Here is a 14,942-nt window from a genome sequence, read left to right on the forward strand (position 1 = left end):
CATGTGCAGAACACCTCCAACAGGAGGCGCCCAGGATGCATCCTGATCAGATGCCTGAACCACCTCAACTGACCCCTTTCGAGGTGAAGGAGCAGCGGCTCTACTCCGAGCTCCCTCCGGATGTCTGAGCTCCTTTCCTGTATCTCTAAGACTGAGCCCAGCCACCCTACGGAGAAAACTCATTTTGGCTACTTGTATCTGCGATCTCAACCTTTCGGTCACTACCCAGAGCTCATGACCATAGGTGAGGGTTGGGACGTTTACCACAACAGTCCGGCACAGTGCCCGCATCAGTGCAGAGGCCACACCAAACCACTGATCCATCTCACGCTCCATTCTATCCTCACTCATGAACAAGACCCAGAGATACTTGAACTCCCTCACTTTAGGCAGTAACTCTCCCAACCTGGAGGGGGAAATCCACCAGTTTCTGACAGAGAACCATGGCCTCAGATTTGGAGGTGCTGACTCACATCCTCACCACTTGACACTCAGCTGCAAAATGCTGGAGGTCACGGTGTAATGATGCCAACAGAACCACATCATCTGCAAAAAGCAGAGATGCAATTCTGAGGTCTCCAAACCGGATCCCTTCCTCCCCCCAACTGTGCCTCGAGATCCTGTCCTATAATATCATAAACAGGATTGGTGACAAGGGACAACCCTGCCAGAGGCCACTTGACTACCACTGGTGTGTGATGTAATCAGAGTGGTCCATTTTGACAGAGGAAACAATATGTGGGCTGGCTGGTAACAAACAATCTTGAAAAACAGTTAAAGGTGAGCTTAAATGTGTTTCAGAAAATATTTTAGCCAAGAAATAGGCTATACAGTGATAGAGTTTTGGTTTATATGTGATCAACACTGCTTAGTTTTACGGTTTGATTGGAGTTGGGTCTGAATTTGAGAGAGAGTTAGATAGGTACTCCTTGTGTCCGTGGTGGTGGCCATATGAAAATGCAGAAGTACAATCTGTAGTTAGAGCAAGAGCCCTAGAGCCAGGGAAAAATGACCAAGCTTTACGTCATCTGGCAAATTTTAGCTGGGAGATGATCAGGGAGATCTGGGGGCTGGCAAGATAGAGGGAAGTTTACCATAGTTCATTTACACATACTAACACACTGTTATGCTACAAAGCTGCTTGAAAATCAGAAAAGTTTCCCTTTAAGAGGATAGGAAGGCAGAAAAAAAAATTCTGCTGGACAGCTTTGTTTTAAGAAGTCACAGCCAAAACAAGATGTGAACCACCGTTGCAGAGGACATCATTTTCAACAACAGCTCAGTTTTGGTTAAGTTGTATGTAGCATGCTGCATGGGCAGATAACCCAGCTGGAGATGTGAGAGGGGATCAAGTATAACCAGAGACACTGCATCTGTGACCAAGAACCAGCACTGAAATCAGGCATCCCCACACCCTATAAACTACTCATCTGCGTTTGTTTTAGTAGAGGCTGATGATTAATTCACTTGATGAGCCAACAATGGTACCAAGGTATTTGTGGGATGTCATGTGTGTTTGACAAGACGAGAAGGAAGTTAACACTGTGTGCATCAGAAAGCAAACGTGTTAACAATATTGGTTTGGCCTGACACAAAGTGAGAGACAGTGGCAATGACAGTGAATCATGTAGAACAGCAGATGTAGGACGACGACAAACAGGGAGATTCTATATGTACTTGGAAGGGGAGGGATTGTGCGTTTACATTAAATGAGCCGTACAAACATATTATTCCAAAAATAGTTATATTGTTCAGGAGTCTGCATGTAAAGAGGAGTTTACATAATACACCACACCCCCTCCCCCAGGGATAACAAGAATGAAAAGGATCGTATTTCTCAAGCTAAGAGGTGGTAAGGTTACATTGCAAAGTGTACATAATTATGGGTAGTGGGTGTGGTGCACTCAAGTAAACACAATACAGTTCACACACACACACACACACACACACACACACACACACACACACCTTATATCTACATTTTAAGAAGAACCGGCTGGCTCAAAACAAGTTGCATTCAATTCATCGAAAACTGAACTGGTTTCAAAGTTATTTGTACATCCAACTGTTTTCAGATATAGTGGCGTTTTCTTCCTGTCTCAGCCTCACTGTGTGTGTGGCACTTGTCCCAAATCAGCCACTGGCACTTGAATAAGAGGATGTTTAAACAACACCATCTAGTGTTGAAGTTATGATCACATCCTTTGCTACCACAGTGGACCATGTTCGAAGACCTAGCTCACATTTTGACCTGTCATTGTAGGAAAAGCATAGGTCACAGTTAATGAGACCGGCGATGGCTCTGTTCTGTAACAGTCCCACTGAGAGTGACAGTGAGCACGCATGCACAATACCAGGACCCTGGAATCAAAGCAGCTAAATGGAATTGAGCCATCGTTAATTTCATTATTCACACCTTTGCTTTCCCTACTGTGACATGTCAAAATGTCTTCAGTGAAAAAGGCCTGTTCAATTTTTATGGGCCACAGTGTGTCTGGTGTCTGGAGCTTGACTAATTCGACCATTAATCATGAAATATGTCAAAGATATTTGATTAAAGGTAAGAGTGTAGGTCAGAGCAGAGGCTTGGTCAAAAAAATTGAAAAAAGTGAAAGTCACGCAAAGGTTTTTGGCTGCAGGTTTGACATTTGAAGATAGGAGGCCAAGATGGTTTTGTAGAATAGTGATGGATTTTGGAGGACTGAAGAGGATCATTTCTGATTTACTGTCATTTAACTGGTTTTGGGACATCCAGCACTCTATGTCAGACAGACAGGATAAAAGATGATTAAAATTGCCTTCTTCACTGGATTTTAACGGAACATGTATTGAGTTGTTGTCTGCATAACAATGGTACTGGATATTGTATTTGTTTATGATGTGACCAAGCGGAAGCATGTATATGCAGAACAACAAGGGGCTAAGGATGGCACCGTGGGGAATGCCACAGGTTTGAAGTATCAAAGTAGAAGTTTTTAATTAGACAGAATGCTGCCTTTTATTATAATATAACTAGATCATTATGACTGCTACATTAACATTTAAGTGGTACATTAATTGGTTGGAGGTGGAGCTAATTTAAACAGCCATGTATGTTAGGAAGTTTAATTTACAATACTGTATCCAATTTTATAAAGCCATCTTATATTTTGTATGTACGTTTGTATAACTACAGCTATCAAATAGTAGGGGAGTTTAAATAAAAATATGTCCCTCTGAAACGGTATAAAATAGCTCAAAATTTAAATACCGTAAAACTTCAATTAAAAGCCTAGTACCAATAAGTTGCCCAGTCCCATTTACTAGCCTGGTGTGGCTACACATTTTGACAAATAAACTCGTGTCTAAACTAGACACCTGGTCTGGTTGCCAAGCAATTAATCCATTACCTCCGCTACCCTGCAAATTATTCATATTGCAGGGTAGCGGAGGTAATGGATTAATTGCGCTACCCTGCAAATTATTCATATTGCTTCAGTCCATAAAGGTCCTCAGATCAAAAGAATCAAAACGGATTTTAATAAAAATTAATCCAAGTTGTGAGTATTGTTTTAACAGGATAAAGTGGTGTTGTGTCAGTATGTCAGGTGCCATAATCCTCGAGTGCCGTAACTCTCTATCTCTGATAGGCTGTCTGTCGGAGACAGATCAAATGAATGATTCATAACTGATATATCATCTGAAGTAATATTCAGACTGGTTTCAATAAACAGTTTGATTGTATTTCCCACCGTTGCTGAGCAACCTTTTTGTGCGAAAGGAATTAAAGGCCTGTCCCATATAGACGCCTATTTTAAATATAGGCCTGTTGAGGTGACTTTAAGCAAATAATGGCCAGGCTATTAATTTAAGTTTTACGGTACTCAAAGTACAAATACCTAAAACATGTACCTCGTTGCTCTCCACCACTGGAGATAACGTTGTAGATTTGAGGCTTTCTGTGTGAAAAAAAAGAACCTAACACCTGAAAACTGGACACTCCCTACATTTGATTTAAACTCAAAGTGAATCTGATAAAACCAGCATGACATTTAAAAACATATCTGTAATTATCTCTGTGAGAAATACATTACTGCAGTACAGAGTGGGAGCCACACTACGGAGCACCTCCAGCCTGCCATTATACAACCAGAGAGGGATAATCACACCTGCCTGTGCCTGTGATGCTGCAGCTCTTATTGTCCTGCTGAGTTGTTTCCTAATTCATTTTCCTTATCTACTTAACCAAACGATTAGCATGCAGGCGCGCGTCCAATCACATCTACCTGCCCCAGATAACACCTCGTCCCATTGGCTGTTGATGTTGCCTGTCAGCAAGAGGGCGACTGCTCCTTATTTGAATTTAGTGTGTGCGGGTGAGGGGTCATGACCCCAAGTGACCTGGATTACCACAGGCTCCTGTAGCAATCTCATGAGCCACTAAATATAGCCTGTGCCTGGGATAGTGTCTCCAGTGAAGGGCTAGTGTGACTCGCCCTGACCCAATCGCAGACTGTCTGGATGGGATTAGTGCTCCTTTCTGGTACAGGACAGCAGTGCAGGACATAGTGCAGTATTGAAGAGTGCCGTTTGCAGGTTCCCACACATTTTTACCACAGAAATTTCAAGACTTTTCCATCTTTGACCCCATTTCCACGAGTTTTTTTTAAGTAATTTAAAATGGGAGGGCCTATATAAATAGCCATACATTACTACAAATGTGTTTCTCAGGCATTGGTGGAGAAGAAAACTGCTAGGGCTTCTTAACTCTACTCACTTGTTAGACATTCCCACTGGCAACTAGCTACAAACACCAACAGACCAGACTGGGACACATGGGCACTTCAAAGAAAGGTGAAGGTCAGGCGCTTTTTTGGGGGAGAGAAAACCAAAGTTCCCATAGACGTCAATGCAATTTGACTTGCATTTGGACTGTAATTTTGACAAGTTTGCAGGCATTTATTTCTTGTTACACAAATATTTCTTATGTAGACATGTCTAATGGTTGCTTTGTGTCCTTGCCTGAACCTGAGTGTTGGTGATACCTTAATAAATTAAGGTTTATCGCAGCAATGGGCCATCGGTCATCCTGGTCCAAGTGGATCAGGAACCCAATGGGGGCACGGTCTTGGTGTTAATGCTGACATGATGCGGGTCTGGTATATGTGTCACATGATGCTAGTGGCATTTCAACTGCTTCAACAGTCACACAGCTCAGCAAGCACTAGATTTTAAATTAGAAATAATACAAAGGCATTTTGTGTGATGTTTGGGGATTTTTATGAACATACTTTAAATAATAGCCACAACAATGTATACTCAAAACTTTCCCAAATCATTCTGTTAATTCCAAACCACTTCTAGGTCTGGAACAGAGTTTTCATAATTTCAAAACTTGTCCAGGAATTCCATGACCGTGGGACCACACTGGCTTCAAACCAACAGAGACAGGTTGCATGTAAAATAGAGATGTGTTAGATTAAACATGACAGTGAGATGCAGGTGAAGTAAAGCTCAGTCAATTTATTGATTTATGGAAAATATATCACATCTTTACATTTTTGAGATACCTCCAGAAATTAACAGTCCATTTACCATTTACTTCCCAACATCCGAATCAAAGGTAACCAATTAAAACGCCTCAAGCAGAGCAGTATTGAAGTTTCATGCTTTGAGGAAATCATAAGATACCTCAGCTAACTCACTTCTTAAATTTAGCCAATTGTTCGAAAACCTAAACAATCTAAAGCTGAATTCTTTGCTACAACCTCATTTCATCCCTATCTGAAAGTCCCATTCGAATTTCCCACACTAAACACATCGACCTCTCCACCAGTAGTTTTTGTGAATATACAGTATATGTATTCTGTTCAGTAAAACAGCAAGCAGATTGAAGATTGAATCACCGGACTACAAATCGAAGATCAGACACCAACAAGGACGAGAAATGAGTGTAACATATGAGTTGTTATAGCAGCAGCAACAGTGACATTTGGTTTTTCTTCTTTTACACAAAACCTTTTTAATATCCACATGATTTATACCAAAGTGCAAATATGTTCAACTGCATGTATTTTTATACGTTATTATATTAAGTAGAGTTATTATATTCTAATGAACTACGAGTCTTGCAAGAAGGTTGAGGCGTTTTAGAGTATTATGGCACATTTCAAAACCAAAGAGAAAACATGTCACAGGTCATTTACTACAACAATAGGCAATGCAAACTTTACGATACACTAATATATATAGATATATTTGGTGACCAAAGTTTGTCATCAATACATTAATATTTGAGAACACAATTATAAAGCATTACATCAATATTGTATCATCAGGATATCTGATTGCAGAACAAATATATTAACTGCAGTCCTCAAGTGTTGTTTTCACAATAATCCTCCCGAAGCATTACACCATACTACCGTCTCCAATCAGTGCTGCAGGCAATGTAAAGCCCACGACTCAAAACAAGACAACATAACATCCCCGAGAGGAAGAAAAAACGTCAGCACTTTTCAGTCTCTCGTTCTTGTCCGAACTCTTCAAGGTATAAGGATGCTCTTCTGCAACCGAGCACCAATGAACACCCTACATCGCAACTATTTGCTCTTGCAATAATCAAAAGTGACACAAATTTTACAGATATATAGCTATATAGTAATGTATATACCTCCAGTGTGTACACAGTCTGACCACTACCTCTGATGGGATCAGAGCCTCCTTGTTGTGACAAGAGACCGCCACAGAAAGGGTGCATGCAAGAAGAGTACTCAATTCAGTATTTAGAGTTCTTTGTTGAATATGGGAAAGAATTTAATAGCCAACTTCTCTATTCCAACTGTGGCATGGGTTCCTATCCCTCTGCCTTTTCAGTGTTGCTCTTCCCTCTAAATTAATCAGGAGCTGGGTGACTCAGCAGAATCTTGGTCTGAAGTCGGGGCTTCGCCCTCTTAAAGCTTGGTCCATTAACTTCTCTAGGGTTTATTCTGTTGGTGTTCGCTAAACAGATACCTTAGAAGTATTTGGATGTACTGAAGCACAAATTGTTAAATTCTACATATAAGTGAATTTGGGGGGCAGGTTTGTTTATCATTTGTAATTGTTCCTTTTTTTGGTTCTTAAAGACAGTGATCAAGCAACGCTGAGAGAAATGTCAGTGTTCTCTTCACTTGGCAGTCATCATCTGGACAAACTCTGTGGAGAGAAGAGGAAACAAAAATGCTTAAATGTCAGACGCAAAAAGTGAAATTTTGGCAGTTGTTAATACAAGAAATTGTCAAAATTATGTGACAGCCTTTTACAGAGGTGATGTTGAAACTGAATTTTTTCCTGATTTCTCTCTTCAGGCCCAGATACAACCAGCATCAAAAAACTAGTGGCGACAAAGGCAGACTGCAGCATTACCTCACGTTTCCTGCCTCTGCCAAAAAGTATGCACATTCAGTGTATGCTCAAGAGGATGAAACTGTCCATACCTGCAGACAGTGATTGTCTGTAAACATTATTCAAAAAGGGAAACCGGAAGACTAACAGGACAGATTTAAGAAGCTAGCTTGCCAGTTAGCACATTAACAACACAACCCAATGTCTAAAGAAAAAATGGTATTTATTGTGCGCTAGCAAACGATAACAGAGCTTAATGGTTAAAGAAACAACCGGACCTAATCTAACAAGTTTGTTTTGATTTCTTGCCCTCTTGAGCTTAGTCATTTGTTTGCTTTCCTCACTTACATTTCTCATTTCTCTAGAATGATTTCAGTGACAGACTCCCCTGTCTTTGACCCCGATTCAACATGCTGAATCAGCCGAAATAAAGCTAACAAGTGCTGTCAAGGGCTGACTACTGCCAAAGGTGTGGACCCCCCCCCCCAAAAAAAAAGAGGGGTGACAGATGCTCACCAACAGCCCAACACTGACCGCTAGCCGACCACTGGCTTGGTGAGTCTGGGCCCTTGGTAACATAACTTCATGTGTGTTGATTGTTCTAATAAGACTGTAGTAAAAACTAGAAGGGGCACACCAGAGGCTTCATGATACGATAATATCACGATATTTAAAGGGATAGTGCACCCAAAAATGAAAATTCAGCCATTATCTACTTACCCATATGCCGAGCAAGGCTCTGGTGAAGTTTTAGAATCCTCGTATCACTTGCGGAGATCCGAGGGGGAAGTGGGTAGCAGCACACCTAATGGCCGACGGCAACCCAGATTAAAACGTCCAAGCGCCGACATAAAAAGTTGTTTGGAAAAATGTCATTTATTTAAATTTAGTATGGAGATATTTTGTGGTTTTAATTCTGTGTTCTTGGACATTTTAATCTGGGTCGACGTCAGCCATTAGGTGTGCAGTTGTGCTGCTACCCACTTCCTCCTTGGATCTCCGTAAGTGTTGTGAGGACTCTAAAACTTCACCAGAGCCTTCCTCGGCATATGGGTGAGTAGATAATGGCTGAATTTTCATTTTTGGGTGCATTATCCCTTTAAGTCACTATACAATATTTGTGCGACTTCAAACATTTTTCAATATGCTGAGGATAGCGATAACATATACTGTGATATTTTGTGATTCATAACTTTTTATCAACTGCAAATTATGTCTCAAAGCAAAACTTTGTTAACATCTGTTTTATCAATATGATGAAGGTTTCAGTCTGTTTATCTCACTACAGTCTTTTTGATTGCAGCAAAATTCCTCTGGTGGACTAAAAAAGCAACTTTAATCATTCTAGGAGGCTACCAAAAGCAAGTCAAGTGGCACAGAGAAGAAACACACAAGTAGCTGCAGGGCTGTAATTAGTGTTAATATTATAATATGCACACTTTAAAAAAAAAAAAAGGTATAAGAAAACACATAAAAAGAACACCTCACCCTCATAGTTGACCTGACCGTCACCATCAATGTCAGCCTCGCGGATCATTTCGTCCACCTCTTCATCAGTGAGCTTCTCCCCTAAGTTGGTCATGACGTGCCGTAGCTCTGCTGCACTGATGTAGCCATTACCATCCTGCAGATGGCCAACAGAGGAACTATTGTTACTGCGTACCATTTACCATCTTACATAGAAGGGCTGAATGCCACTGATGTAAGTTTCAGTGTCCCTAATATGATGTTTTATAATAGCTGGGTCAGTGTTACCTAATTGTTTCTATGGTCTTCAAAACACAAGGGTTTAATATTCTTTTCAACTCTGAAGCCAGCTTATGTGAACTGTCTTTAGCCTCACCTGTACTAAAGGCTTAATGCTAAACACCAGAATATTAGGATGCTAAAGGTTACCGTTCAACTATCAGAGACGACAACGAACAGCTTCTTAACAGACAAAGTAGACTGCCATGACAAGGACACAATGAAAAACAAATCTGTGGCAAAAACAGGGCTACTAATAATTTCAGTGGTGCTTGTTAATATTCTCGGTCTACTTGGTTCTAATGTACCTTGTCAAAGACTCTGAAGGCTTCTCTGATCTCCTCCTCACTGTCTGTGTCTTTCATCTTCCGGGCCATCATGGTCAGAAACTCAGGAAAGTCAATTGTACCATTACCTACGCAGTCATAGAAACAGAGAGAGGTTAGGGTAATTGTGTTACTTAGGTCAACATTTAATTACACTCAATAATACACTCAAAAATAAATGTCATGATTCTAATTTAAAGCCAAGTGCTTTTGCTAATGCCTTAAATATTTTCACATGGCATATACTAGTGAAAATTCCCAGTAGTATTATATACAGCAAGAGGAACATCTGACATGAAGATCCCCCCTAAAATTGTGGTAATTATAACTTTCGAAAAAAGTTTCATTTTCATTGTGCGTTTGTGCTTTTTCTCCTCACCATCAGCATCCACCTCATTGATCATGTCCTGCAGCTCAGCCTCAGTGGGGTTCTGTCCCAGAGAGCGCATCACAGTCCCGAGCTCCTTGGTAGTGATAGTGCCATCGCCATCTTTGTCAAACAGCGAGAACGCCTCCTTGAACTCTGTGCATTTACAGAAATAAGACTATTAGCATTGCAACGAGTATTCACGTCGATACAGACAATTCAGTTTCAACCTTTAGGCAGTCTGAATAGAAAAAAAACAAGCTGAGCAATAGCAGAGTCTTTGCACAACTCATTCAATGCTTGGAAAGAACAAAACGTGGGGTGCGGGACTGATGACCCCTGAATAAAAGCACTGGTGCATCTTTTGCAAGTTTCCTAACATGAATACGCATATGTGAGCTTTTCATAGTGAGGTTTCATCCTGAAACTCAAAACCCTGCAGATTTTTATTATGGCCACATCAACCACTAGCTTATATCCTCACACACTTCTTGCTACTTAAGGCTAAATCTCTCAGACATTGTAGTTTCTCAGCTTTGGTGGAGAATTAAGGAGCTGCTAAACCTTAAACAACCCAAACATGGTTAAGGTATGCACTCACCAGCAATCTGCTCCTCAGTCAGCTGATCAGCCTGTTAAGAGAGAAGAAGACATTGATCAAACACTGATAGTCCAGCCTGAAAATAACAGTTGGACAGCCCTGTTAAGGACAGTTATTTTACAGAATAACGTATTTAGTTCTGTAGACCTTACAAAGCAAGTGAATATTAAAAAAAGTTAAGTGGAAAATTTAGGGGATCTTAGACTACTAAATATCTAGAAAAAAACAGATCTTAGTGTCTTTGCTGATGGTGTCTATGGTTGGAGTTGCTGGAGACCCTTAAGTCTGACTGTTGGTTACCTCCACTGACAAAGCATTACAAAGCATTTAGCTATGATTTCAACATGTTTTCTCTCTAGTGTTCTGTCATGATTAGTGTCCTAAATAACAACCTCATTAACAACATAAATGTTGGTATCATAGGTTACTGCAAACTGTATGTTACATTAGCGCGTTATGATTTAGCGGATACGTTGAAATTTTTCATTTTGATAATACTGTGAGTGATGTGTGGTCATGTTTAATCACAAAAACTGCTGATTATGGTGAGGAAAAAAATCATGTTTTGGGGGCACAATTCCTGCAGGAAAAGCAGCAATGTCTTGGTAAAAAACAAATGCTTTTTTTTTGCCACTCTTCCCACCGACAGATCGCTACAAAACACCCACGTTTAGAGCCTACAAACACTGAAAACACAGCAATGACTTGCTAAAACATTTTTGTGGTTTGTTGGTCTCTAACAGTGGTCTGCAGTTTGGCAACTGCCTCATTTAGGTGAGGTGCCATCCACCATCTCCTCCAAACCCAAAGGAGTCAGCTCATTTATTAGGTCACTTTAGAAATGTTGACATATGTATAAAATATTCAAACGTTACGTATTTACACAGAAATTTGCAATGCCAACATTTTCTTCTAAAGACTGGAGTGTAAATAAATAACTCAACTTGTTCCAAAAGATAAAGATAAAGCTACAGGACTAAATTAAGTATCTGTGAGTGATTTCTTTTTTTTTTGTTACGATTGCAAACTCACATCAACATAACACTGCTGCCACAGCTACTGTTCTTTGTGAAGAAGAAAACTACAGACTTTTAAGAGTCACCTTTCCAACCTTCAGTGGGTGAGTGTGTGATACTCAAAGATTCATTTTGGGTGGATGGGACTTTAAAATCTTCGGTACAATGATTGTGGAGATGAAAGCCTTGGGTAGGCCTAATGAGGAGCACCTGCAGCAGACTCCACTGTGTAATCAACATACACAGATCTATGCCAATGCAAATGCACTCTAAACAAACTAATTCAAAACAGGCTGTGATATCATCTGACAGCTGGGCCCAGTTTATGACCTAGCTAAAGACTATCCTTACAGACGCAAGGCGATAAAAACAGCTAAGATATTGTTTAACCTCACTGTCCTTTTTTAGGAAATTAAATGCTGGGCCTTATACTCATATAAAGATGGTATTTTATACAATAGAAGATTTGGCCACTTGTTTTCTATTTAATCTGAAATCTAAGCGATAGAAAAGCTTGCTGACTTTATACATTTTAGTTTATCAGTCTATTTTTATTAAGAGAGACACACATAACCATTTGACACAAACCCACAATCCTAAGATCACCGTGCCAATGTTATCCAAACTTGGTGCTCCTTAGATGGGTTTTACTTTTATACTTTTCCACTCTTACACCCAATTGATTTTTCAACTTTAACTGATACGTCATTCTGCCATGAGGTCTTACCAGGCCTGTCTAAGTCAGTCAACATGCCCACTTCAGGCTGAGAAAGTGTGATGAGGGACGGGTATAAATACTCCAAAGCCCGAAATACACACGCCTGCTATAATTAGTGAGACACGAACAGGGTCGCCAATGTAGCACACGGAATATCGCCGCAACGAACCACCTCTTTGTGTCTTTTTTACTGAACAGATGTGAGGCTCTGTTTATCATCATAGACTCACCCCTGTGCCAACTGTTGCTTGACAGTGCTTGGCACTTTCTGTCTGTGTGTGGCCCTTCATATTGTCAGGAAATTATTTTCACATGACTGGGAAACAACTGGCATGAGCGGGCACAACGGGAACTGCTGCATGGAATAAAACCTACAAGCCTACAATAATGACTAAAGACTCATTTATTTGAGAACATTCAACAGTTATAATTAGGCAATTAAATGAATTAAACTATAGTTACACAAAGAATCATGTTTCCATTGTGTTCATGTGCTCTTATGCCACAGACTCGAGCAGAAAACAGTTTCCAACATCCCCTCTCCTTTTCAAAAATAGAGATTAAAGCTAACATTTCTGTAGCTGGAGGTGGTGGTAACGCCATGTGTTCTTCGAGTCAATTTCAATGAGTCACCGTGTTGGTTGGGAGGGGGGGGTAAAAAAGAAGGGAGCAAGACAGACTGCAGAATATTCACCCTGTCCACTGCCAACCGATTCGGTGGTGCTGAAGCAAGCAGTGTCTGGATCAGAGCATGGCACAGTTGAGTGTTAGAGGATTTATACAGCTGCTGTGAGAAGTGCTCGGCAGAACAGTATTACTGCTTTTTTAAATCATCAGTAAACAAGGCATCATATCACATTTTCTCATGTCAAGTGCAGGAAGCTGCAGGTGATTTTTTTGCAGTCAATTCTGTGCAGCATGTGATTGAATAGGACATCGTGGTTTCCTTAACATCTATCACACACCATGTGTCTGTTCTTGCACAATACAGAGAACAACTGTAGTGAGGGATTGAAGATGAAACACAAAGACAGGGAGTCGTTTATAGTGCCACAACAGGGCTTTATAGGTGTGTATATGAGGTCGCAATTTGGAGGGTGCACTGCGGGTCCTGAAAGCCTACTGCACCAAGCATGCGGGGGGAAGGGAGGCGCGGAAGGAGGGGTGGCAAAGAGGATCGTTCAGCAGGAGCAGAATGCGGTTTTAACGTTATGGCGCAATACGTAACGGAGGAGATGCTGTCATGATGGTGTTGCAAGAAGACACAGCTCCAAGATGTTGCAACATAACCCGCATTGTCACCGTGTGATATCACACACAATTGTTGCTAACATCTGCACACTACTACCTGTGAGCTGTGCTCTTATGTAATCGCAATTGGTGGCGATTACAACCTTTTCCTCGCTTGTTGCGCATGTCACACCAACGTTACATTCACAGCACCCTGCTGCTGATGTGCACTGCGAGGAGCAACCCGCTGCCCGTGTTGCAGCAACTTGTTATGTGCAGTGTCAAAATGGTAGTTAGCACGGCACTTAGCCACAGTTTTTGATATCTGTCTTGCAAGATTAACGAGATGGGGTCCAAGATCACGTTAACGGGCTATTTTTACACAGCACCTCCTTCGGCAGCACCACGCCCACTCTCGAGTCAAAGCTAACGATGAAAAAACAAACCTTGATGCGAGCGTGGAGGTTAAACCACAGTATTTATACATAGATAATGAAAACGTTACATGATTGATATAACGTTAACAGCACGACGTGTACTCTACGCTGCGCAGATGACATAGTAACAGACATTTGTTTCTTTCATCGCCTGCTGATTAGCAATACTAACACACATAAACCACTGACCAACACCGTGCTAAATTAACAATGTGATTATTAGTAACGTTAAGTGCCCATCCACCGCGTTGTTTACAGCAATTTTCTAGCTTATAAATACCATTAAAGAGATGTAGTTAGCTCAGGTGGAGGTTACAGTTGGATTACTGTATGGCTAGTAGAGGATATCCTTTAATGCAATAACGATTACTCGGCTGTCATTTCCCAACCGTCGCAAATGGATGTTAACGATCTAGCTAACGAAGCTAGCATGTACTCACCATTGCCCCGTTGACGTTTAAAGCTCCGTGAAGATGACAAAACGCAATGTAAGGTTTTCTAACGACCTTACTCAGAAGTCAGATGCTCCAACGAAGAACTTAAACGATATCAAACTGTGTTATGATATATGTTTGGAGGAAAATCTGTGGAGACTGTATCCTTGTGTTGCACCAGAGTATCCCTATCTAACGGGTGTGCCTTAGTTTGAGTGATGTATCCCTCCGCCGGTACATCTGTAGTCCCTCTCCCACTCAGCGCGTTGCCAAAATGCCGAATACTGCACGTGTGAAAGTGTTTTAATTGCAATACGCATTCACTATTCACTATCGTATGTCAATTTGTCACGTAATAAAGCGCAAAACCAAAATTCCTGTTGCTCTATATAAACGGAGCGCGCAAAGATACCACCCCCGCCACCTTGTACCAAGAAGGGACACTGTATGGAGGATTAACAGTGTCTAACACAGTTGGTTCCGGAAGTGTTCTCCTGTTTGTATTGCCATTTCCATTTTTCATGTTGTGCTTTTTGTCATGTTTCAGTGTTACTAATGTAGTGAAGTATTTTTTCCCTGTCTGAAATCCAGGTGCATTGCTGTTTCTCAAAGTCAAGGATCCTGCCTTGGTGGGATAGGTCCCAAGACTAAGGGGGTTTCAGGTTACTGTGATAATTTTGGCACTCTCTAATGTTACTGTAC

The 14,942-nt window shown here is 41.0% G+C and overlaps 1 protein-coding gene across 1 annotated transcript; it reads right to left on the reverse strand.

Annotated features, from left to right (window-relative positions):
* Nucleotides 1-5,482: 5,482 nt before the first annotated feature.
* On the reverse strand, nt 5,483-14,632 carry calm3a (calmodulin 3a (phosphorylase kinase, delta)). The gene is made up of 6 exons (XM_049576232.1): nt 14,247-14,632; nt 10,406-10,436; nt 9,817-9,960; nt 9,420-9,526; nt 8,854-8,989; nt 5,483-7,176 (listed from the first exon to the last, which is right to left on the reverse strand). The coding sequence occupies exons 1-6, from the start codon at nt 14,247-14,249 to the stop codon at nt 7,148-7,150; spliced, it is 450 nt and encodes a 149-aa protein (XP_049432189.1). The 5' UTR covers nt 14,250-14,632; the 3' UTR covers nt 5,483-7,147.
* Between the last annotated feature and the right edge of the window lie 310 nt (nt 14,633-14,942).

Source organism: Epinephelus fuscoguttatus, linkage group LG5, assembly GCF_011397635.1.
Source record: "Epinephelus fuscoguttatus linkage group LG5, E.fuscoguttatus.final_Chr_v1".
In the NCBI taxonomy this organism is placed as follows: domain Eukaryota; kingdom Metazoa; phylum Chordata; class Actinopteri; order Perciformes; family Serranidae; genus Epinephelus; species Epinephelus fuscoguttatus.